At 39.2% G+C, this 23,912-nt stretch overlaps 1 protein-coding gene across 3 annotated transcripts in view; it reads left to right on the plus strand.

Annotated features, from left to right (window-relative positions):
• ARMH3 (armadillo like helical domain containing 3) overlaps positions 1 to 23,912 on the plus strand; it is a 150,101-nt gene that overhangs the window by 58,641 nt on the left and 67,548 nt on the right. For all 3 annotated transcript variants that reach the window (XR_004425337.1, XM_033130949.1, XM_033130950.1), the window contains 3 exons: positions 10,039 to 10,121; positions 11,031 to 11,157; positions 23,017 to 23,092. Coding sequence is in view for 2 of the 3 variants with exons in the window: in XM_033130949.1 (XP_032986840.1) it covers positions 10,039 to 10,121; positions 11,031 to 11,157; positions 23,017 to 23,092 (286 nt within the window). In the remaining variant the exon portion in view is untranslated. The remainder of the gene's footprint in view (positions 1 to 10,038; positions 10,122 to 11,030; positions 11,158 to 23,016; positions 23,093 to 23,912) is intronic.

Genomic DNA, 23,912 nt, shown 5'->3' on the forward strand with positions numbered 1-23,912 from the left:
AAGTCCAGTCACCATTTTCAATCTTTAGTTGCAGGGGGCACAGCCCACCATCCCATGCGAATTGAACTGGCAACCTTGTTGTTAAGAACTCACACTCTAACCAGCTGAGCCATCCAGCTGCCCCTCCAGAAGCTCAGTGGCAGCTCGTTGTCTTCCATCTAGTTGTGGAGGGCGCAGCTCACTGGCCCATGTGGGAATCGAACCAGCGACCCTGTTCAGAGCTCCTACTCTAACCAACTGAGCTATCCGGCTGCCCCACTATTTTGTTTTTTAAATTGCTTTTAAAATTGGTTTTCCTCTTTTCCCCAAATTTTCTGATTTAAGGCACTATGTTACAAGGCATATTCTAGGCTTGATGTGCCTAAGACTGCTTTTACTTCCGTGTGTAAAAAGATGGAGGCTTCTTTCTTCTGTGGATAATCAATTTCTCTTAAAGTTAGAATGTTCTAATATAGGAGCATTAGAAGGTATTTCTCTGTTTCCTTAATTTTGTGATGAAAGATTCTGTACAGCAGTATAGAAAGCCCCAGGACTGAAAAAGAATGCCAAGAAACTCTTTTTTCCTTTAGATCACCACATTTGGCTAAATCTAAAATTTAACTATTTTGAATCTTCCTCTCATCCCCTCAAAAACTTGGCAGAAGCAAAAGATAAGACTTTCTAACAGGTTTATTAGCCTATTAGAGGGAGAAAAAGATTCCCACCTAAAAACCCCTGAAAGAGTGAGCAATCTGTGTTCTTTTCTCTGCACATGAAGTCACGTCCTATCCAGAGGCCTGTTAGCATCTTGTCAGCTAAAAGGGACAGAGGAAGGAGTAGCTGTGCTTTTGTTGCTGTGCCTATCCTAGCTCTAAAGGAACATACCATTTGGTTTCATAGGTATCATCGTTCCCTGGCTGTTGAGTGAGCAAGACAGGTCTGTTACTGGTTTTCACTCATCTTGGCAGAAAGTAAAGTTCTTGGAGCTCCATCAGATACATTGACTATTAGATCTTTCAGAGGGTGATTTTGGCTCTCTCAGTTGGGCAATATTGGAAAAAATCAGCAGGTGGGATAGGGTCCTGGAAGTGGAAGAAGGCTGTGGTTCCTGAGCATGCTTAGTTAGAGGCAGCTGCTCAGGAATGAGGTCTCTGGGACCCTGCCTTTCCCAGAGTCTGAGTTCCATATGGGAACTTTCACATAAAAGCTCATTTTCATTATAAAGAAGAGGGTAGGTGGTAATTGTGAGGATTGCAGTGTTCCAAGTAAATGGGAAATTGGAGATAGTTGAGAACCTTATTTTTCCTTTTAGCAGATACACTCCAACACCAAGAAAATGGTAAGATGGAACCTAACTTCCATTTAAAGAAAGGATTTGTTTTTTTCCCCAGTGCATCTGGAGGCATGTGGAGCCCTTAGGCACTGCAGCCTGTTGATGTATTGAATTTTTTTTGTGTGTGGTAAAATACACATAACATAAAATTTACCATTTTAACTTTTTTTTAAGTATGCAGTTTAATGGTATTAAATACATTCACATTATTATGCAGCCATCACCACCATCTTTCTTTCCCCATAACTCTTTTCATCTTGTAAAACTAAAACTTAGTACCTAATAACTCCCCATTCCCTCCTTCCAACAGCCCCTGGCAAACACCAGTCTACTTTCTAAGTACCCCCTGTAAGTGGAATAATACAGTATTTGTTTTTCATGAGGCTTATTTCACTTAATATAATGTTCTCAAGGTTCAAGAAATCAGATTCTTCCCCTTCTCCTTTGCTGATTTTGTTGTTATTATTATTTTTATTGTTGTAGGCTGTCTTTGTGCCCAGGATCAGCCTGAGGTGTAAACTTGTCTTCTTCCTTCTCTCTGAGCCTTTCCTTGGGCATGCGCAGTCACTTTCTAATTTTCCCTGTATATGCATGCAGTTGTTTTTGAATGTCCTAGTCTTTAATGTTTGGTTCCCTAAAGGAGAAAAGTGAAAAATGAAAGTGGGGAAAAAGGGTATTGGCCCTTTAAATCTCCTGAAAGTCACTTATGGGGTGGGGGCTTGGAACAATGGGGGAGGTGCAGTAACAATGGCTGCCCACCTCTTTGAACCCCTGGGATCAGAAGCAGCTCTCAGCGATCAGAGCACATATCCTCAATACTAGAAGGGCAGGTTCCTTTTTGCTCCCACAAGCTGTGTGCAAGCTGCTGCAGGAACAAGTTCGTAGCTGCTTGCCACATGGCTAGGGGTAGTGCAGAGTAGCTGCTCACTGTGCTAAGAGCTGAAATTGACTGAAATTTACCAAAATAAACTATCCAAGTCTTCTGGAAGCTGCAAACCTTCATCAGAGTCCAGAGTTCCAAAATAGTTAATCAGATAGATTCTGCTAGTGCAATTATTCTCTAAGTGGGGAGAGAGATTCTTGGTGCCGTCTTCCCAGAATCCTCCCACTGGATGTACTGATTTCTGTGCTCTGTTCACTTGGAGAGGTTCATAGCATGCACCAAAGCCATTTCATTTTCTTGTTTGATTTGTTGGCCTTTGTTTCAGTGAGATGCTTGGGTTTCAGCCAGACAGATGCCTGTATTCTGAGAAGCCACCTAATGTATTTTAAAATTATTCTTCTGGTAGGTGTTGATTTCTGAGTCCTTCCTGCGTCACTTTGCTCATTGACAGTGAGCCTGCTGATTGCTGGCACTGTCCCTGGGTAATTGGTGATTTTGTCCAGAGATGCTAGAATTGGCTAGAGTTTATAGTGCCTCTGGGGTTTTGGAGGCATTGGCTTGTTATAGGAGTGCTATTTATAGCCTGTCTTTTGAGTTCCTCTACCTCTCTCCTAAGCAAGTGAGATGCTAATATTTCTCTCCTATCAGTCACTGTGAAATTATCCATTTCCCCTAAGGAGTGGGTTCCATGCCAGGCCGCAATATAGGGCCTGGCCGAATCTTGCCTTTGCTTTGTATCTCTTTCTCTTCATAGCATGTAAAAGCTGTTCAAACAGATAGCTCTCTCTGACCTGATTCTGCTGAGACATTTATTTGTGCTCTGTTGGAGGCTCTCTGTCTTCTTCCTGTTTTTAATCTTATTTAAATGTCATTCACTTGCGTTTGTAATTAAACCTCTCTGCTTCTCTGAGGCAGGTCTGAGGTACCACTTAATTGTGTCTTCCCGTGGTTGGCTTGTTCTGCTCTGTACCTGGTTTACCTCAATGTGGGGGACAGGTTTTAGTCTTGGAGAAGTTCCCATATCCATTATTCATTCTACTCTTCACATGGCAACAATGCTACCTTCTTCCTTCCCTTTGAATTCAAAGCAGGATAGAAAAAAGTCTGGGAAAGTCCTCATTATGTGGGGTACGTTAATGCTAGGAACAGCTCTGCAAACAAGGTTGCTTCAGTGAGAGAGATCGACCTGCGTAAGGTGTCAGGATTCTCAGGTGGAATTCTTCCCATTTGAAAAATAGATTGGCTGCCTCTGCCTCTGGGAATTCTCTTGGGACTCTTGGAACCATCAAGGTGCCTGTTCTTAGCTTAGCTTTCCAGAACCTGCACTCTCCTTTATCCCACCTATGTCTGTATACAGAAAAGTCTCTGTACACTGCTGCCATACTTGATGCACAGGCCTCCCCAAGGAAAGGAGCTTGAGCCAAAGCTAAGTGTGAGACTGACAGTTCATTCGTACATAGTCAAGAGAGGCAGCAGTTGCAGTCAATTTGTAGTGCCCTGAAACAGAGCCGAGAAACTTAAGTTTTTCAAAATGGCTGATAGAAAAGCCTTTCCAATGAAGAAACGTGTATGAAGCACCCACTTCCCTGCAACTTAAACGTCTTGAATGTGTAATATAATACCTCAAATATATTTCACTGACATAACTTCTGTTTTTCACTTGATATAGGTTAAGTATATTTGGAGCCAGGTATCTGGAGCCTAATTTAGTAGAGATAGGAAAAGATTAGGAGTCAAACCCAGGATCCCCAAGAATTTCCTAGAATATTTTTGGTACTTCAGTGCATTGGTAGCTTTGATTGTGAGCTTTTATTATTATTCGGAAGACTGCCATATTGCTGTCTTGAAGGCTGCCCCAGGGTTCATTTTGAATTTGCATTCCTGCCTGAGTCCCTGGCTCTCTATTGATTGAGTATATTTAGCTCTTTTTCTTTTCCCATCAAAGAAAAAACACCTTTGTATGTTTGGCCCTGTACTTAGGTCTGTGTGCCATGATGTAAATTTCTGCTAATCAGTTATGCTAAGGTTATAGAAAGTTGGGATGAAGTGTTTGTGGGCTCATGCTAGTGTCTGTGGAAGGAAAAACTTTGCCCTCTTATTTATTTGTTTTTAATTGGTAAAACACAAACAATTTACCATTTTTAAGTGTGTAGTTCAGTGGCACTAAGTATATTCACGTTGTTGGGCAACCATCTCTACCTTCCATTTCCAGAATTTTTTCATCTTCCCAAAGTGAAACTCTCACCCATTAAACAATAACTCTGCATTCCTCCCTCCCCATCCCTGGCAACCACCATTTTCCGCTCTGACCCTATGAATTTGACTAGTCTAGGTGGTACTTCATATAACTCGAACCATACAGTATTTGTCCTTTTGTGACTGACCTTCGTTTAGCATACTGTGTTCAAGGTTCATCCATAGCATGTGTCAGAATTTCCTTCCTTTTTCAGACCAAATAATATTTCATTTTATGTATATACCACATTTTGTTTATCCACTCATCTGTTGATGGATACTTGTATTGCTTTCATCTTTTGGCTCTTGTAAATAATGCTGTTATGAACATGGGTGTACAAATACTTCCTTGAGTACTTGCTTTCAACGTCTTGTTTTTGAGAGTATGCAGGTTAAAGCGTCCTAGGTCAGTGGAGTAACATCTTGAGATGCTTACAAGGGAGATGAACTTAGAGGATTTTTTTGTCAGTCACTTTGCTGTATGAGGGGCTGATGAGAAGAGTTCTGACTAACGTTACGGTTTTGGGTAGCAAATATAGATACTAGTTCTAGATAGCTAGCTCCCCCACCTTCAACAAGTTTTCTTTTTCTTCTTCTTTTTTTGTTTTTAATTGAAGTTTAGGAGGAACCAGTACAGTTCCATAGACCTCAGCAGGGAGAGTTCATGTACCTTCTTCCCAGTATGTTGCCTGACGAGGTTCAGGGTAGGCCACCCCAAAATAAAGTTCTCAAGTAACTCCATTTTGAATTCAAGTTACTTGAGAAACACCAGGTGCAAGAACACTGATCTGCCTTTGTTGCCCTGAAAGCAGGAAATAAATCTCTCCTGTGAAGGTATCCTCCTTATACCAGGAGGATAGAAGGAATCTTTATTTCCAGAGATAGGGAATTCAAAGCTGAGAAAGCTGTATAAACAAACTTTGTTACTTCTTCATTAATTTGCTACCCCAAGCAAAAACTCTTTTGTTTTGTCAGAGCTTCACAAATAGTTGTTTATTTATCTGAAAAACAAAAATGCTTGGTCACTCTTAAAACCTCAGATCTATGGGGTTATCATACATGCAAAGTTAAATTTGATTCTTTTTTTCCTGCTGATCTGTCGGTCTTGTGTCAATTTAATTATTAGACCAGCCAAAAAGAATCTAGAAGGTAAAGGAAAATTTTTCCTCCCCAACACCCTTAATGCAGTTTAGCTCCAACTAGCTATGTGGCTTTGGGTAAGTTATTTAACCTTTCTGAATTTCAATTTGGTCATCTGTAAATTGGGACCAATAATACCTACTTCAATAGATAGGTAAGAGGATTCAGTGAGAATAATGTACTTTAATGTTGTACATAATGCCTAGCATCTAGCAGACACTTAATAAAACTTTACCTCTCGTCATTTATGACTTGTGTTTCTGCCTTTGAAAAGAGCTGAATGCAATTTTATGGAGGTGATTTCTGTAGTTAAGTGTCTCTTCTTAACGTATCAGGTGGAGGGGCAGTACAAAAGAGGAATATTTGCAATACTGTGTGAGCTTCCGGCGCAGTTATTAACTTGTAGTTGCTATCACTCAGCAGGAAGATACGATGCATTCCTGTATGTGATATGTCTGTCTGGCATTGGTGTTTTGGGACAGCCCACTCCTAGGGCCCTGGAGAGTTGGGGGGGTCAATGAGAATTGTCTATTTAGGCCTAGGTGGTCTCACTCCCCAAGTTTGTCCTCATCCAGAAGAATACTCTGCAATAAGTTGTTCCGTTCTGTTTTGTGGGGATGAGCAGCCATAGCTCACCTAATGGGCAAAACAGTTTACACAGTATTGAGTTTCTGTAACACAGGTCCTTCTCCTTGGAAATCTCTGTCTCAGGGTCAAGCCTTGGGTGAGGAAGAGGTTGTGTTAGCCTCTTCTCCCCTGCTTCCTTTTTAAAACTATTATTTAAACATTGGAAACACAATCAAAGGATTAAATTCAAAAGAAAAAAGTACATCCTGCCTCTCTTATCTTTACGATGACTACATGTATTGTACTTAATACCAAACTCTTAAAGGCATGTGACTAATTATCAATACTATGTTTATACAACCAACCCCTTGTCTTTTAGAGTTATCTTAACTCCCCTCTATGTACTGCCACTTCTGTGACTGTCCTTGGAATAGTTTGGCTGGTCATGTGCCCAGATGGCACTAAGTGGACAAGTGGATCAAGGGCAGCTTTCTAAAAATGTGTGTGTGGAGAGTGGTGAACCAGGAGCCAGCCAGCGTGAGCTCTGTGTGTTGGCACTGAGGTCTTGAGTGCCAGTTCTCTACTGTCCTTGAACCTGCCCCTGAAACGAGGCTGTTCTCTTTTTTGGCCTGCAGTTAAACCCTGTGCAGAGTTCTATACCATAATAGCTATGAATGAGCCTGGCTATTAATTGTTTATACCCCCCCCCCTTTATTTGTCTGTTTGTTTAAGTTCAGATTTTGCGTAAAGGAAGGGGTGTCTTGGCTCCCTCTAAAGTCCACGTCTGGTTACATTCCATATTCAGTAGATATTTTGAAGGCGGTAACCCTGAGCAAGGGAAACAGGAATAGTTTTAGTTAATAGTTATGTGGTGTTTTTTATTTGCTTGTTTGTTTTTTAAAGTTACTGGAGAGGAACTAGAAACAGAGGAGACGGGAAGGGGAGAGAGAGATGGGTGAGAGGTGAGAGCTAATGAAGAGAGATGCGAGTAGAAATAGTGGGCCTGCTGAGGTGGTTTGTACTGAGGAAAGCTACTGGGAGTGTTTAGGTGTTGAGAGAGTAGTGGAAAGGTAATAACAAGGTATTAAACACTTGTCCTCTATTAAGTAAGTTGCTGAGGACCAAGAGAAAAAGGGGATCAAATACGTGAAAATAACCTGGAGCAGCCAGTGTGGGGAGAAAGTTATAAACCAGAGTCTAGAGATGTGTTGGTAAAGGTAGAGTCAGCAAGTCTGAGCATACCATTTATACGTCAGCTTCCCTCCCTCTAACATTTAACTCCATCTGGCACCTTTATTTGTTTAATCTTAATGGAGTGATGGAAAGAACACCACACAAGGAGAGCAGGTTCCAGTTCCAGCTTAGTCACTAGCTAGTTGGAGTGTTGGGGGGTGGGGGTGTTTTCTAATCCAAAAAGGAGGAAATTGGATTAAATGACCTAAGGTCCTTTCTACCTCTAAAAGGCTGTACTCAGCTATGTTGAAGCTTCACAGACTTAGAAGTCTCATCACATTAGGTCAGAGGATAGAAGACAACGTGTGTGTAGTGACGTATAGGACAGTGAACAGTTGATAGAATGAGTGCAAAGTCAGGGAGGTGATGAAGGAGAAAAGCACTATTTCGTGGGCTATTTCCGGCATTCTCTCGGAGAGGAATTGTGGGCCCTGATGTCAGAGGCTTGTGGGGGCCTATTTTAAGGTTGCTTTGTGCGTTTTAGCTGCCTATTAAATTCCCTGTAGAGATGGCTACTTCCAGGTGAGAAAACCCTGACTTTTTTTTTTTTTTGAGGGGAGGGGGCCCTGACCTAAATTACCAGGTGCAGAATGCATCCCCCCTGGCACTGACTGTCAAGAGTATTGCCGTGCCAGGCTCTCCTTCTCAGTACTATTTGGCTCTGCTGATGTCCCTGGCAGTTGGGACACAGGCTGCCTCTTCTTGTGCCAGAATTGTTCTCTTCCTTCCCTCATATTTTATCACTTTGTCATTTCTGACTCTGAATCTCACTGATCAAGACTAACTGTAGTCCAGCAGAAGAGCAATAAATCATTGTTCTCACTTCCTTTTCTCCAGGTTTTGTGCCCCTTAATTACCACATAACCTCTGCTGAGGTTGCATCTTTGTGCTGTGTGTGCTGGGGACAAAAGCTGTTGTTGATTGGATGTGTGCAAAACCTGCTTTGTCTTTCTCCAGCCATTATGTTTTGCAGAGTGCCACATGTGCTACCTGTCCTTTGCTCTTGTCTCCTGTGAATTTGTAAGTTCTGATTGTCAGGTGATTTATCCATTAACAGGGCTTGTCTAAGCTCTGGGGCTACGGGGTAGAGTGGGCAACCCCTAAATAACTCAGCAAGGTGATCTGCATTAATGAGAGAGGTTTGGGCTGGGTTATTTTTATATGAATTTTAGCTAATCCCTTCATTCTCTGAGCTCCTGGAGGAGCTAAGCAGGTTATGTGATCCAGAATGGGCTCCCATGGAGCTTTTCTCTGGTCCAGTCCAACAGATGACTTGTTAACAGACAACATCAAAAGGGCCAGCTGCCTTTCTATTATGAAACCTCAGAGAACTTGAGTTGGGGCAGGGGTGAAGAGTTCATAAATGAGGATACCTCTTTCATCCCTAGCACGGCTTTTTTGCTATTTGAGGGGAAGATTCAGGCTTTAGAAACAGAATGTAGACAGTCTCTTGTACTTTTCCTCGCCTGCTGCTGCTTTACTGTACCTGTGCCTTTAAAGGATTGGGAGTGAGGGGTGTTGTGTGGTAGGCAGCAAGTGTTCGGAGAGTCTTACTCCTACTCATTATTCCCTGCTGCTCCAAATCAAAGCCCACGTCTCTAAGAGTAGTAAACTTCACACAAAGCTCAGACAGCATGAGAGAATGGACTTCTTTGCTCACAAAGAAGCAGATATGTCTTAGAAAAGGAGAGGTCAAGCCATTTTTTGTGTCTGTGGAAGTGAGGTGGGTTTAGGGGGAGAGGACAGAAGGACCACCGATTGCTGGCATCTGCTGAACCCCTTCTTTATAGCTTCCCATCAAGTAGGGGAGCGAGGCGCAGGGGTAGTAGTCATGATGAGCACAGAAGCAGGATTCATTTCAAAGTCGTAGGTGAAAAAGTATAAGGCAACTGATAATTTCTTTTATGCTTACTATTTATTTGCAAAATGTCTTAAATCTGTACTGCTAACCTAGGGACTTGGCAGTCATTCTGTTTACTGAGATTGCTTGGATTTTAGCAGTCTCTCCCCTCATTAAGGACTGCCTGGCAGAAAGAGGACCTTTTGGGTAAATGTTGTCACAGTTGAAAAAGAACAGAGCAAACTGCACTTTTGTTTGAATAGTTAGAACAGTTAAGGACTTTTTTTCTCTTCATGAGCTCTCTTCCCATTTAGAGCTGAAGCCCAGCTGTAGGTTCTACAGTATAGCTAGCATATTAGTGACCAGTTAAAATTGAAAGATAGCCCTCTTCGCAATGATGTTTGAAACAGATACGTAGCTAAAACTTGGTGACATGAGATGCTAGCAGCCTAGGATGAAAGGAGGACCCTCATTTTGACTTGTAAATTGAGAAAATATTATAAGGAAATCACCATGCAGGAGTAAATTTGGAACACTAAGATACCTGTTTTATAGTCATATTTTTGCACTTAATTGCTATTTAAGAAGTGGCAAAAAGAAGTAGATTTTTAAAAAACCTTCTGTGAGTAGATAAGCCAACATGTGCTTGGGAAGGTCAGTGCTTTCTTCAAATATACCCACCTAACCTACTTTTCAAAAGTGCTTAGTAGCTGTGACTTACTCATTCTAGCCCTATTTGGATTTCTGTAGAGCCAGTCTATTTTCATTTAACTTTATTGATTATGCTTTGAATAGCTTGTTGATGTCTTTTTTGTTGTTTTTTTAAAGCCTTGATAAATTTGCTGAAGTTCCTTATGTCAAACGAGACCGTACTTTTGGCCAAACACAACATTTTTACGTTAGCCCTTATGGTGAGTAACCAAAAAAATATTTATTTTTCTGAAGCTATACCGTAAGGCAGTGATGGGTTGGTTTGAAATAGGAGCTATGTTCTGGCCACTAAACCATAGGGGAAACCAGGCCTTTTGGATCAGAATCTCTAGAGTGGTGTGTTCCAATCTCACCATATCTTTGACGAACCTGGGACTCTTTCTTTTTTCATGAGAGTGTATTATCTGGCAGGGACAGGTAGAGGTCAGATCTCTGTGTCTGAGTAGTGAGCTGTGGCCCTGGTCTAAGTGACTGTATGACGCTACTGCAGTACCTCTGTTGGTACATTGCAAAGCCTCTAGAGGTGTCCCAGCCAGATGAGTGGTTCTGTCGTGGCTGCACTTGGTTTTTGAGGGACATTATAGATGCCTGCTTATCTGACTGGTTATTTGGGGTAGAAGGAGGGTATTGTGTCCCTTGAATGTCTTCTCAGGTATTACCCAGTGTGTTCATAAATGTTTAACGTTTTTGGGGAAAAAGTCCTGATTTGTAGCTTTTGCTAATTTCCATGGTAAAACTACACCCACCATGGCCAGTTCAAGTTATCTACATGACATCATTCAATGCAGAGTTACGAAAAGATGAGCAGTAACACACCATTATATGATATTCCCTCCACACAGATGTTAGAGGTGTAACTCTCGAGAACATAGGTAACACTAAAAGATAGAAAGTAATTAGGAAATTATGAGTTTTGAGTATTTGTTACCTTCATATTAATATAATTTATTGTAAGTTTATATAAGTTAATTTTTAATAATGGCTTTGTTTAGCAATTGGCTCACAAAATGCCTGAAAATTTAAGTCAGCTCTTGAAAGCTAGTAAGCACTGGCTATAGCATACACCTGACACCTCTATACCGGTATATGGACTTTTGCTTCTCTTTTAGATTGTGAACCTATTTAACATGTTTATCACATATGGCGACACATTCCTGCCCACCCCCAGCAGCTACGATGAACTCTACTACGAGATTATCCGCATGCACCAGAGCTTCGACAACCTGTATTCCATGGGTAAGCTGTCTTATCTTCTTCCTCCTCTCACCCTATCTGCTGTGATATTTGGCATATAAGAGGAAAAGACTACAGAAAGTTCTCCTCTAGTTGCTTGGTTCCCTTGCTTGGCACAGAAATATAATAATCTCCTCTTCTCAGGCATTAAGAAGGGCTATGTGGACATTTTTGCCTTCAGGAAGTCAGAATTCATCTCCAGCCCTGTAGCCCTTTCTTGATGTTTTAGAGAGAGAGAGAGAGAGAGAAATAGAGAGAGAGAGAGAGAGAGAGAGAGAGAGAGGAGGCTTGTGGATTTAGTGACTGTAGTGAGATGGGAGTGAAAGAGTGGGTGGGAATTGACAGCGGCAAATGAAAAGCTTGGATTCCAAAGGAACATTGTGTGATTTGAGAAGGTACAGGATTTTAAGGAGTTTTAATGTACCTATGTATTTTTAGCATAGCTTACAAGAGGAAGTGGGCATTGGATAAAAATCTTTCTTGCACTCTGTTTGGTGATTGGCTAACTGAAAATTCACCCTGCAGCCGTAGTGAGCATAACTTATTTCTGAAAGAGGTCATATATCCTTGTAAGTTTGAGTGAGGAATCAAGTCAAACCTACCTGGAGTTTGAAAGGTCAGGAAAGATTTCTGTAGATTGTACAGAAACAGAAATCCACTCACTAAAACGGTCTATTAAAATCCCCAACTTATTAGCTGTATTGAGGTGTAATTGATGTATAATAAACTGCAATCATTTAAAGAGATATACAGTTTTTGATAAGTTTTGGCATAAGTACATGTTCAATGAAGACAATAAATATATCCATCTACTCCTAAAAGTTTCCTTGTGTCCCTTTATGTCCCTCTTACATCCTCTATCCCTTGCTCCCCATCCCTGGGCAACCACTGATCTGCTTTCTGTCACTATGGATTAGTTTGTTTCATCCCTTTTGTTGAGCGTATTTGTAAAAACTCCATCTTCTGTTTGGGACTCCTGTATTATGAAGTAGTGGAAGGAAACAGTGGAAAAGGATTGTCTAGGAGGACAATTTTTTTTTTTTCTAATAGACTTTATTTTTTACAGGAGAGGAAAACTTCTAAGAGAGCCATGTGTAGCTTTGCCATGATGTCTGAGGCAGTGGGAGTACAGCCTTGTATTAGTAGGATGTTTTCAACTGCAAATATCAAAAAACTCAGACTTAAACTATTTTAAATAATAGGAAAATTGTTTTACTTTATAAGACTTCTAAAGAATGACAGTTCCAGAATGGTGTGAGTGGTTGCTCAACAATGTTTGCAAGGACCCAGATTTTTTTCTATTTTCTCTGCTGTCTCATTCTCAGTGTAACAGCTTTAGCATCAGGTCAGCTCCTCTCAGAATAGCAAGTTCCAGTTGTCACATCAAGACACATGTCTCTTTTTTTAGGAGCTAGGAAGTCTTCCATGAGAGCAGACTTCCCATTGGCCAGCGTGCTCAGTGTAACTTATCTACCTGGTTTACCAACATCCTGGCTTTCAAGAATGTAGAATTTTCTGAGGGTGAAGAGCTGCCCTAGAGGCTTTGCATACATTAATAGATGAATAAAGATGTCTTTCAATGAGGAAAGGAAAGGAGTGAGGGAGAAGCCTGTCATACCTGTGTAACTGGGCTGTGTACACAGTCAAATGAAATAAGCCCTTGTAGCTAGAGCAACAAGATAAGAGCAGATATCTGGGAATTGTCAAATCTGCCAAGGGTATTAAAATGTTAACCAGGAGAACACAGATAGGAAAGTGACAAATTTCACTAAATGAAATACAACAAATGGAGATAGCATGTTTTAGTACTCTCTATTTTGTATAAACTGTGATGAAACTTCTGGTGGAAAAAACATTTTTTCAAATCAAGTTTTTTGAGGTATAATTTTCGTATATAGTAAAATTCACTTTTTAATGTATAGTTCTGAGTTTTGACAAATGCATATAGAAGTGTAATTATTAGGTTGGTGCAAAAGTAATTGCAGTTTAAAAGGTTAAAAACAATTACAAAAACCGTAATTACTTTTGCACCAACCTAATATCATAAAAATGCAAGATATACAAGTTTCATTATCCCCAAAATTTCTCTTGTGCTCCTGTGAGGTCAACTCTTCACCTACCATCACCCCTAGCAACCACTGATTTGTTCCCTGTCCACACAATTTGGTCTTTTCTTAAAAAAAAAAAAAAAAAAATTACACACACACAAAATATATAGATAGATACAGTAGTTAGATATAGATGGGATCATATAGTCTTTTGAATCTGGCTTCTTTTCCTTAGTATTCATTTGAGATTCATCCGTGTCAATCATCAGTAGTTCATTCCTTTTTGCTTTGGAATAATATTCCATTGTAGGAATATGCCAGCTTAGATTATTATTTATCAGTTGAAGGATATTTGGGAGGTTTCCAGTTTTTAGTGATTATAAATAAAGCCCCTATAAACATTCTTGTCCAGGGTTTTTCGTGAACACAAGTTTTCATTTCACTTGGTTACATACCTATGAATGGGATTTTTGGATATTTGGTAAGTATATGTTTAACTTTGTAAGAAACTACCAACTGTTTTCCAAAGTGGGTGTACTATTTTGCATTTCCTTCAGCAATATGCAAGAGTTGTAGTTGCTCCATATCCTAGCCAGCAGGTGTTTTTTTTTTTTTTTTTTTTGGCTTCTTATAGGTGGGTAGCAATATCTCGTTCTGGTTTTAAGTTGCATTTCCCTGATGAATAATGATGTTGAATATCTTTTCCTGTTCTTATTTGCCATCCATAAATCTCCTTTGGTGAAGTGTTTGTTCAGATTTTATGCCCATTAAAAAAAATCCTGCATACTCATGTTTATATCTGTAGTACTCAGAATAGCCAAGAGATGGAAGTAACCCAAATATTTATTAGTGGATGAATGGATAAATAAAGTGGAATACTATGCAGCCTTAAAAAGGTAGACAATCCTGTTACATACTACAATGTGGATGAATGTTGAGAAATTGCTAAATGAAATAAACCAGTCACAAAAGGACAATATGATTCTACTTACATAAAGTATCTAAAGTAGTCAAATTCATAGACATGGAAAGTGGAATGGTGGTTATGGGGGGTAGGAGGTAGGCGCTGAAGGGGTTTTTGATAGATGTAGAGCTTCAGTTCAGCAAGATAAAAAGATTCTGGAGACCTGTTTCACAACAGTGTAAGTATACTTAACACTATTGACGTATACTTAAAAATGGTTAAGATGGTAAATTTTATAATACGTGTTTTTTACCACAATAATAATTAAAAAACCCTAAACTCTACCCTAGACTTTATTTGGAGTCTACTAATTTTGTCTCTAATGTCATATTTGTATTCCAGGATTCCATCTATGTTGCCATATTACATTTAGTCGTAATGTTTCCTTAGTCTCTTCTTGTCTGACAGTTTCTTAGTTTTTCATGACCCTGTCAGTTTTGAGGAGAATCTTCCTCAATTTGGGGTTTGTCTCATGATTTACACATGGTTGGATTGGGGTTATGGGTGTTGGGGAAGAATGCCACAGAGTTAGAGTGGCCTTTTTATCACATCAAGGGTATGTGTTATCAACATGACTTACCACTCACTGGTGATGTTAACCTTGATCACTTGGTTAAGGTAGAGTTCGCAGCGTTTCTCCTCTGCAGAATTGTTTTTTTCCTCTGTTTCCATACTTTATTCTTTGGAAGCAAGTCACTAAATGCAGCCAACACTGAAGTTGGTATTGGGGGTGGAGGTGGGGAGGTTAAGCTTCACCTCCTTGAGGTCAGAGTATCTATATAAATTATTTAGAATTCTTCTGTAAGGAGAACTGGGTTGTACGTTTTCTTTCTTTCTTTCTTTCTTTATTAGTTTTTATTGGGGAATATTGGGGAACAGTGTGTTTTTCCAGGACCCATCAGTTGTTGTCCTTCAATTTAGTTGTGGAGGGCACAGCTCAGCTCCAAGTCCAGTTGCCGTTTTCAATCTTAGTTGCAGGGGGCGCAACCCACCATCCCATGCGGGAATTGAACCAGCAACCTTGTTGTTAAGAGCTCGCACTCTAACCTACTGAGCCATCCGGCCGCCCCTGTTTTCTTATTTTTGAGATGTAAGATTTCTTTTTGCACACTAGTCCTTTATCAGATATGTGTTCTGTGAATATTTTCTCCCACATTGTAGCTTGTATTTTCATTTTCTTTCTTTTTTTTTTTTAAGATTTTATTGGGGAGGGGGAACAGGACTTTATTGGGGAACAGTGTGCACTTCTAGGCCTTTTTTCCAAGTCAAGTTGTTGTCCTTTCAATCTTAGTTGTGGAGGGTGCCGTTCAGCTTCAAGTTATTGTCCTTTCAGTCTTAGTTGTGGAGGGTGCAGCTCAGTTCCAGGTCTAGTTGCCGTTGTTAGTTGCAGAGGGCGCAGCCCACCATCCCTTGGAGGGAGTCGAACTGGCAACCTTGTGGTTGAGAAGACGTGCTCCAACCAACTGAGCCATCCGGGAGCTCAGCGGCAGCTCAGCTCAAGGTGCCATGTTCAATCTTAGTTGCAAGGGGCAGAGCCCACCATCCCTTGCATTACTCGAGGAGTTGAACCGGCAACCTTGTGGTTGAAAGCCCGCTGGCCCATGTGGGAATTGAACCAGCAGCCTTCGGAGTTAGGAGCATGGAGCTCCAACCACCTGAACCACCAGGCCTGCCTGTAGTTTCATTTTCTTAACAATGTCTTTTGAAGATGCTTTTAATTTTTTTTCCCCCTTCTGTCTCCCTCCCCACCAACTCCAGTTCAAGCCGTTGTTTCTCAGTCTAGTTGTGTAGGACACAGCTCCCTGGCCCATGCTGGTATTATGAGCCTTGCGCTCCTCCCCCGGCTGAGGCAGTCGGTCGCCGGTCATTGGTTGGCCACTCACAGCAGCTCACGCGGGCTGCCGGCCACTCACACTGGCTGCCGACCACTCACGCTGGCTGCCGGCCACTCATGCTGGCCACCGGCCACTCATGCTGGCCACTGGCCGCTCCTGGAAGCACACAGGCAGCACAGCAGCTCATGGCAGCCCACGGCAGCTCACGCCGACCTCTGGCTGCTTACGTCAGCCCAGCTCCAGGGCTCCAGGGAGAGCCATTGTTCACAATCTTAGCTGTAGAGGGTGCAGCTTACTCACCCATGTGGGAATCGAACTGGCAACCTCGGCGTTAGGAGCATGATGTTCCAACCACCTGAGCCACCGGGCTGGCCCGGTGTTTTTAATTCTGATAAATAAAGTTTATTAATTTTATATTTTATGGTTTATGCTTTTTATGTAGTATCCAGAAATCTTTCTCTAACACAAGGATAAAATTATTATTTCTTATCATCTAGAAGTTTTTTGTTTGTTTGTTTTTAAATTTTATTTGGGAATATTGGGGAACAGTGTGTTTCTCCTGGGCCCATCAGCTCCAAGTTGTTGTCCTGCAATCTAGTTGTGGAGGACACAGCTCAGCTCCAAGTCCAGTCACTGTTTTCAATCTTTAGTTGCAGGGGGCGCAGCCCACCATCCCATGCGGCAATTGAACTGGCAACCTCATTGTTGAGAGCTCGAGCTCTAACTGACTGAGCCATCTGGCCGCCCCCCTTGTAGAAGTTTTATAGTGTTAGCACCTTGCATTTAGGTCTAAGATTCATTTCAAGTTAATTTCTCTATATGCTGCTTGGTTTGGATTGAGGTTCATATTTTGTATATGGATGTCTACTTGTTTCAGCGCCACTATCTTTCTCCATTGAATTGCTTTGGCAATTAATTTGTCAAAAAATCAGTTGGCCGTACATATGTAGGTGTATTTCTGGACCTTATATTCTCTTCTGTTGATATTTGTGTCTATGCTTTCACAAATAACCCTGACTTGATTACTGTAGCTTTATAATAAAATGAAGTCAGGTAATGTGAGTGCTTCAACTTTGAGGTTCAATTTCAAAGTTGATTTGGCTGTCTTAGGTCCTTAGGTCCATACGAATTTTAGTATATGTTTTTGTCAAAAGCCTACTGGAATTTTGATTAAGATTATGATGAGTCTATAGATCATTTTGGGGAAAACTGATATCTTAATATAGCTTACAATCCATGAAGAGTATATCTCTCCATTTATTGAAGTCTTTGATGTTTCTTATCAATATTTTGTAGTTTTCAGCATACAAATATTGCACATATTGTATTAAATTTATCTCAAAGTATTTCATGGATTTTGGTACTATTATAAATGTTTTTTAGAATTTCAGGTTTTATGTGATCATTTGCTAATACGTGAATAGAAACACTTTCGATTTTTGAACTTAACCTTGTAACCAGCCATCTTGCTAAACTCACTAGATTTAGTAGCTTCTTGTAAACTTTTGGGGTTTTTTTACGTTGACAAACATGTTGTTCATGAATAAAACTGTTTTTTATTCCCTCCATTTTAGTCAGTATGCCTTTTATTTATTTATGTTTCTTGCCTTATTTCACTGGGTAGGACCTCCAGTAGTATGTTAAATTAGAGTGGTAAGAATGGATATACTTGTCTTGTTTTCAATATAAGGATTCAATTACTCTCCATGAAATGCGATGTTAGCTATATAGGTTTTTTGGTAGATGCACTTTATTAGGTTGAAGAAATTCCTTTTTGTTTCTTGTTTCCTGAGAGTTATTTTCATTAATGAATGTTGGATGCTATTAATACAGTTTTAGCATTTTTTTGAGATGATCACATGGTTTTCAGAGTATTGATAGAGTGATTGATTGATTTTTGAATGTTGAACTAACCTCACATGACTTGTCATTATTATGGGTTGGTGGATTTGATTTGCAGATATTCATGAGGGATATTGATGTGTAATTTTATTTTCTTATAATGTCATTTTCTGGCTTTAGAATCAGGTAATATCGACCTCATAAAATGAGTTGAAGAGTTTTCTGTCATTTTTTTAATGGAAGAATTTGCTTAGAAGTGATATTATTTCTTCCTTAAATGTTTGGTAGAATTGTCAGTGATGCCAGATGAACCTGGAATTTACTTTCCTGGGAGGTTTTTAACTATGAATTCAATTTCTTTTGTAGATGTAGGACTATTTAAGTTATCTTTTCCTTCTGGAGTGATTTAGAAGTTTGTCTTTCTAGGAATTTGTTTTATTTCATAAGTTGTGAGTTTAATGGGCATACAGTTGTTTGTAATATTCACTTTTAATGTCTGTAGAGTCTGTACTGATTCCCTTTCTTCCATTCCTGATCTTGGTAATTTGTATCTCCTTTTTTTCTTGGTCAGTCTGGCTACATGCATATATCAAGCTAATTGGTGTTTTTTGTTTTTCCATTTTGTATGTGTGTGTTTTGTGTGTTTTTTAAACCAGCTTTTGGTTTCATTGTTTGTTATTTTTTTCCCTTCTGTTGTTTTTATGTTTTCATTTCATTGATTTCGTTGATCTTTATTTACTTACTGTTGCTTGCTTGAATTTCATTTGCTCTTCTTTTACTCTTTTCTTTTTTTTAATTGGGGAAGGGGAATAGGACTTTATTGGGGAACAGTGTGTACTTCCAGGACTTTTTTCCATGTCAAGTTGTCCTTTCAATCTTAGTTGTGGAGGGTGCCGTTCAGCTTCAAGTTGTTGTCCTTTCAGTCTTAGTTGTGGAGGGCGCAGCTCAGCTCCAGCTCCAGTTGCCGTTGCTAGTTGCGGGGGGCCCAGCCCACCATCCCTTGTGGGAGTCGAACCAGCAACCTTTTGGTTGAGAGGACACGCTCCAACCAATTGAGCCATCTGGGAGGCAGCTCAGCTTAAGGTGCCATGTTCAATCGTAGTTTCAGGGGGCAGAGCCCACCATCTCTTGAGGGACTTGAGGAGTTGAACCGGCAACCTTGTGGTTGAGAGCCCACTGTCCCATGTGGGAATCGAACCGGCAGCCTTCGGAGTTAGGAGCATGGAGCTCTAACCGCCTGAGCCACTGGGCTGGCCCCTGCTATTTTCTTAAGATTGAAATTTAGGTCATTGATATGAGAACTTTTTAAAAAATATATAAATATTTAGTGCTATAAATTTCCCTCTAAGTCCTACTTTAGTTGCAGCTCACAGATTTCTATGTTATGTTTTCATTGTCATTCAGGTTCAACATATTTCTGATTTCTCCTTTCATCTTTCAGTTGTGTTGAACTGTGTTGATTAATTCAAAATATTTAGAGATTTTTCTTTTTTTTAGATATCTTTCTGTTAGTAATTTCTGGTTTAATTCTGTTTTGATTCGAGGATGGTCTTTGTGTGATTTCAGTCCTTTGAAATTTACTGAGACTTGTTTTATGGTCCCCAATATGGTCCATCCTGGTAAATGTTCCCTAGGCACTTGTATTGTGATCTTGCAGTACAGTGTTCTGTAAGTTTCTGTCTAGTCAACTTGTTTGATAATGTTCTCTGTTTTCACAGATTTTTCTGTCTACGAGTACTTGTTCTAAAGGGACAGAGAAGACTGTTGAAATCTCTAACTGTAATTGTAGGTTTGTCAATTTCTTCTTTCAGTTCTTTTACTTTTTAGTTCATGTATTTTCTAGCTCAGCTGTTATGTGTGTACACATTTAAGATTACCATATCTTGGTGAATTTACCCTTTTATTATTGTGTAATGTCCCTCTGCATACCTGGTAATATTCTTTGTTCTGAAATCTGTCTTGTCTGATATTAATATAGCCACTGTGACTTTCTTTTGATTAGTGTCTGCATGTCTATTTTTTTCTATCCTTTTACTATTATTTGTATCTTTAAAATTAAAGTGGCTGTCTTCTACAGAGCTTATAACTGGGTCTTGTTTGTTATCCAGTCTGACAATCTCTGTTTCGTATTTGGTTTTTAAACCATATACATTTAATGTAATAACTGATATACTTTATTTTAGTTTTGCCATTTACTTTGTTTTTTCCCCCAGTTTTTTTGTCCTTCTGTTCCTCCTTTTCTGTTTTCTTTTGGATAACTTGAATATTTTTAACATTCCATATTAATTTATCAGTTGGCTTTTGGTTATATTTGTTTATATATTTTTGGCAGTTGCTCTAGGATTACATTATACTTACCTTTCACAGTCTAGAGTTAATATTGTATCACTTCAATAAAGTATAAAAACTTTTCTACTATATAGGATTCTTTAATAAACGACCGCCAAACTTATTTTGATCTTATAGTTGTCATGTGTATGACATCTACATTAAAACATGCATTGAAAACCCCACAGGACAACGCTGTTTTTGCTTGTGACAATCATCCATATGCTAAAGAACTTCAGAGGGAAAAATATATTTTTTTTATTCACCTAGATATTTTCCATTTCTGTTGCTCTTTTTTTTTTAAATTAGTTTCAGGTGTACTGAATAAATGAGCAAAGTAAACAAATAGTCTCAGAGATATAGAGGAAAAACTGATGGTTGCTAGATGGGAAGTGGGAGGGGATAAGGATGAAGGGGAAAGGATTAGAAAACACAGATTAGTAACTACAGTATTGCCATGGGGATATGAAAGACAGTTTGGGGAATATAATCAATAATGTTGTAAAGGTTTGGTAGGGTGTCAGATGGATACATGTCTTATGAGGGAGACCACTCCATGGACGGTGTAGATGTCTGTCTCTTTTTATTCGTGGAGATTCAAATTTCCTTCTGGTATCATTTCTCAGTCTTAAGAATTTTCTTTAGAAGTTCTTTGTGAGCAGGCCTCCTGATAACAAGATTTTTTTTTGTTTTACTACATTCCTAAAGGCTAATTTTGCTAGATATAGAATATTGAGTTGGTGGTTCTTATCTTGAAGTACTTTGAAGATGTTTTGTTCTTCTTTGTCTGGCTTCCGTGGTTTCTGAAAGTAAATCTGTGGTCATTTGAGTCATTGTTCACTTGTTTGTAATATGTTGTTTTTTCCAGCTTTTTTTAGGATTTTGTCCTTATCTTTGGCTTTCAGCAGTTTGATTATGATATGTTTAGGCATGGTTTTTCTTTGAATTTATCCTGTTTGGTTGGTGTTTGTTGAGCTTCTTGAATCTCACCAAATTTGGGTGTTTTCAGCCATTCTATTTTGCAAATTTTTTTCTGCCCCAGTATCTTTTTCCTCTTCTTAGACTACAATAAATAAACGTTAGACTTTTTGATATTGCCCCACAGGTCCCTGAGGCCCTATGTGGTTTTCCCCACCATTTTTTTCTGTTTTTCATATTTAATGATTTCTATTGTTCTATCTTTAGTTTCTCTGACTCCTGTGTCAATCTATTTTGTTATTAAGCCCATCTAGTGAATTTTTAATTTTACATAATATATATTTTACTTCTAAATTTTTATATTGTTTCTCTCTTATAGTTTCAAGTTTTCTGTTGAGAAGTTCTATCTTTCTGTGCATTCAAGTGTGTTTACCTTTATTCATGGAGCATAGTCATAACAGTTGCTTTAAAAAGTCTGATAATTTTAACATTTGTGTCATCTCAGGTATCTGAGTGTCGGTTTTCTCATCTATAAAGGTATGCGTTTAATGTTTCCATGGCATTAATTTATTGCAGTGAAGTCCACTGAATAGCAAGGACCTCCAGCAGCAGCTGCCCTGAAACATAAATGATAACCATATTTTGAACTGTTTTTTCATTAAAAAATAAAGATAATTACCAATACTAAAGAAAAAACAGGTGAAAAAAATTTAAAAATTTTATAATATCTTTTCTAGTTTTACCACTGTTTTTTTCATAGTTGTATATTAGCCTGTATGTATGCAGAGGGTTATAGTTGTAATCATGTTATTCTTCTATTTTGTTTTTTAAAACTATGTATCATAAAATATTTTCCTATTTTTAGTAATTTTATTAAGTCTCTCTATCTGTTTCTCTAGCTTAGTTAATATGACTATAGTTTATTTAACCATTCTTTTCATGGAAATTATGGTTGTTTCCAGTTTTTGCTATTATTAATTTTCTTTTTAATGGCTGCATAGTATGTTATTTTTGTGTACCATAATTTACTACATAAATGATTACCTTAGCTTGAGGCTTTTAGGGCATTTTGAAATCATTTTGTGTTTAAATTTGGCAGCTTTGTCCAGTTCCTCGCATATAGTAAACTGTGTACATATTTAGCTCTTATTAGCTATTTGTTCATCAAAACATGTACTTAGAGTGCCCACCATGTGCTTGTTCTTTCAAGGAGTGCTGTTGGTTTGTCTCTTTTCTAACATATTCTATGTGATGTAATGTGTGGCCCTGAAGCTCATAGCTAAAAGAGAACGTTCTACATTTCTGTCACCTCTCCTCCTGTGGGTAAATGTGGAAAAGAGAATGGAATGTGGTCAGAGAAGGAAGAATATTCCTGTTGATTCATGTTGCAGGTCACACAATTAAGTCAGAGGAGCTAAAACAGGTTACTCCTTGGTTAAAACATGAACATCTTCTATCTGGCAAGGTTATTTGTCCGGTTTGACTCAGCATAAACCTTTAGGAGAAAGATAAATATGCAACAGGAGAGGACAATTAACTCAGCCAACCAATTCCACTAAATCAATGCCAGCCATTAGGGAAATGATAAATGTAGTAGCCAGGTTACCCTCACATTACCCCAGTATAGATTGTAAACGAATGCAAAAACTAAGTATGGAAACCAGTTAGCTAGAATTGGATAGAGGGGAACCCTGGGCAGAGGAGGAGTAGAGTAATTTGATAGAAAGTACAAAGAAAGTTCGTGAAAAAAATTCCCGGTGAAAATAAGCCCCTATATTTTTTTCTAGCATGAGGACATTTTAAACAGAAGATTGGCACAGGCTCTGTTTGATTATTCTAGTAGTACTCTCTGAGATGTGTCTTCATTCCTTATATTTGTGTTTTATACCAGGGGTTTGACAGATTTTTGTTCTTCCCTTCTGTGCAGTTCTGAGGCTTTCTACCAATGCAGGCCAGTGGAAAGAAGCAGCTAGCAAGGTGACCCACGCGTTGGTTAATATCAGGTAAGGAATGAGAATTTCTTTCTTTCAGAGTTCCTTGCCTCATACTGAGGTTTATTGTACCTTTCTAAATGGAGTGTGTTGGACACCACTACTGTTTTAAGTCCTGCTATCTGTAGGAGTGGAGGAAGTTGTTGCTCTTGATCAAGAAAAGCAGGAGTACACGCAAGTTTCCTTTTGTTATGTTGAAATAGCTCACAGTGCTGTTCTGTGAATTTTCTTACCAAGAGATGGTTACAAGTCCTTTTCAGGAGTCTTTATTGCCAAAGTATTTCCTGTGTATAGGCCACTTGAAAGCTTTTCTCTGAAAATATTTTCTGCTGTTCTCAAAGAATGACTCATGGGAATCTGGAACTTTGACGTTTTGCTTTACATGGCTCTTTCTATTTGTGGTAAATAGAGGCAAATGCAGCTTGTGGGGCTGCATTTAGGTTCCTTATGAAACAGCAAGGCATTTACAGAGTGCTGTATGTATTGGATAGAACAGAGTCATATGTGGAGTTGGTTTAGGGTCTTGAGGAAAAGACCACACACTTACAGAAGTGAGCAGTTTGTAAATGGGGAGAATGTGCTTTCAGTGTTAGGAAACCTAACGCTGACTTTCCCTATATTCCTTGCTCCCTTTGTGCCTATCATTTTCCATTTTCTCAACAGTTACTAAATTGTTCTGGCAAACAATTGAAAAATTAACAATGAGTAGAAGAGACAAACCCAGCAGATGGGGAAACTTGATTTAGCTCCAGATGTAAGCCTTGCCAGACATTGCCAGTATTAGTAATACATTTACAACTTGGTATAGATTCTAATGTGTGACAGAGCGGGG

The sequence above is a fragment of the Rhinolophus ferrumequinum genome, chromosome 16, assembly GCF_004115265.2.
Source record: "Rhinolophus ferrumequinum isolate MPI-CBG mRhiFer1 chromosome 16, mRhiFer1_v1.p, whole genome shotgun sequence".
Taxonomy (NCBI): Eukaryota; Metazoa; Chordata; class Mammalia; order Chiroptera; family Rhinolophidae; genus Rhinolophus; species Rhinolophus ferrumequinum.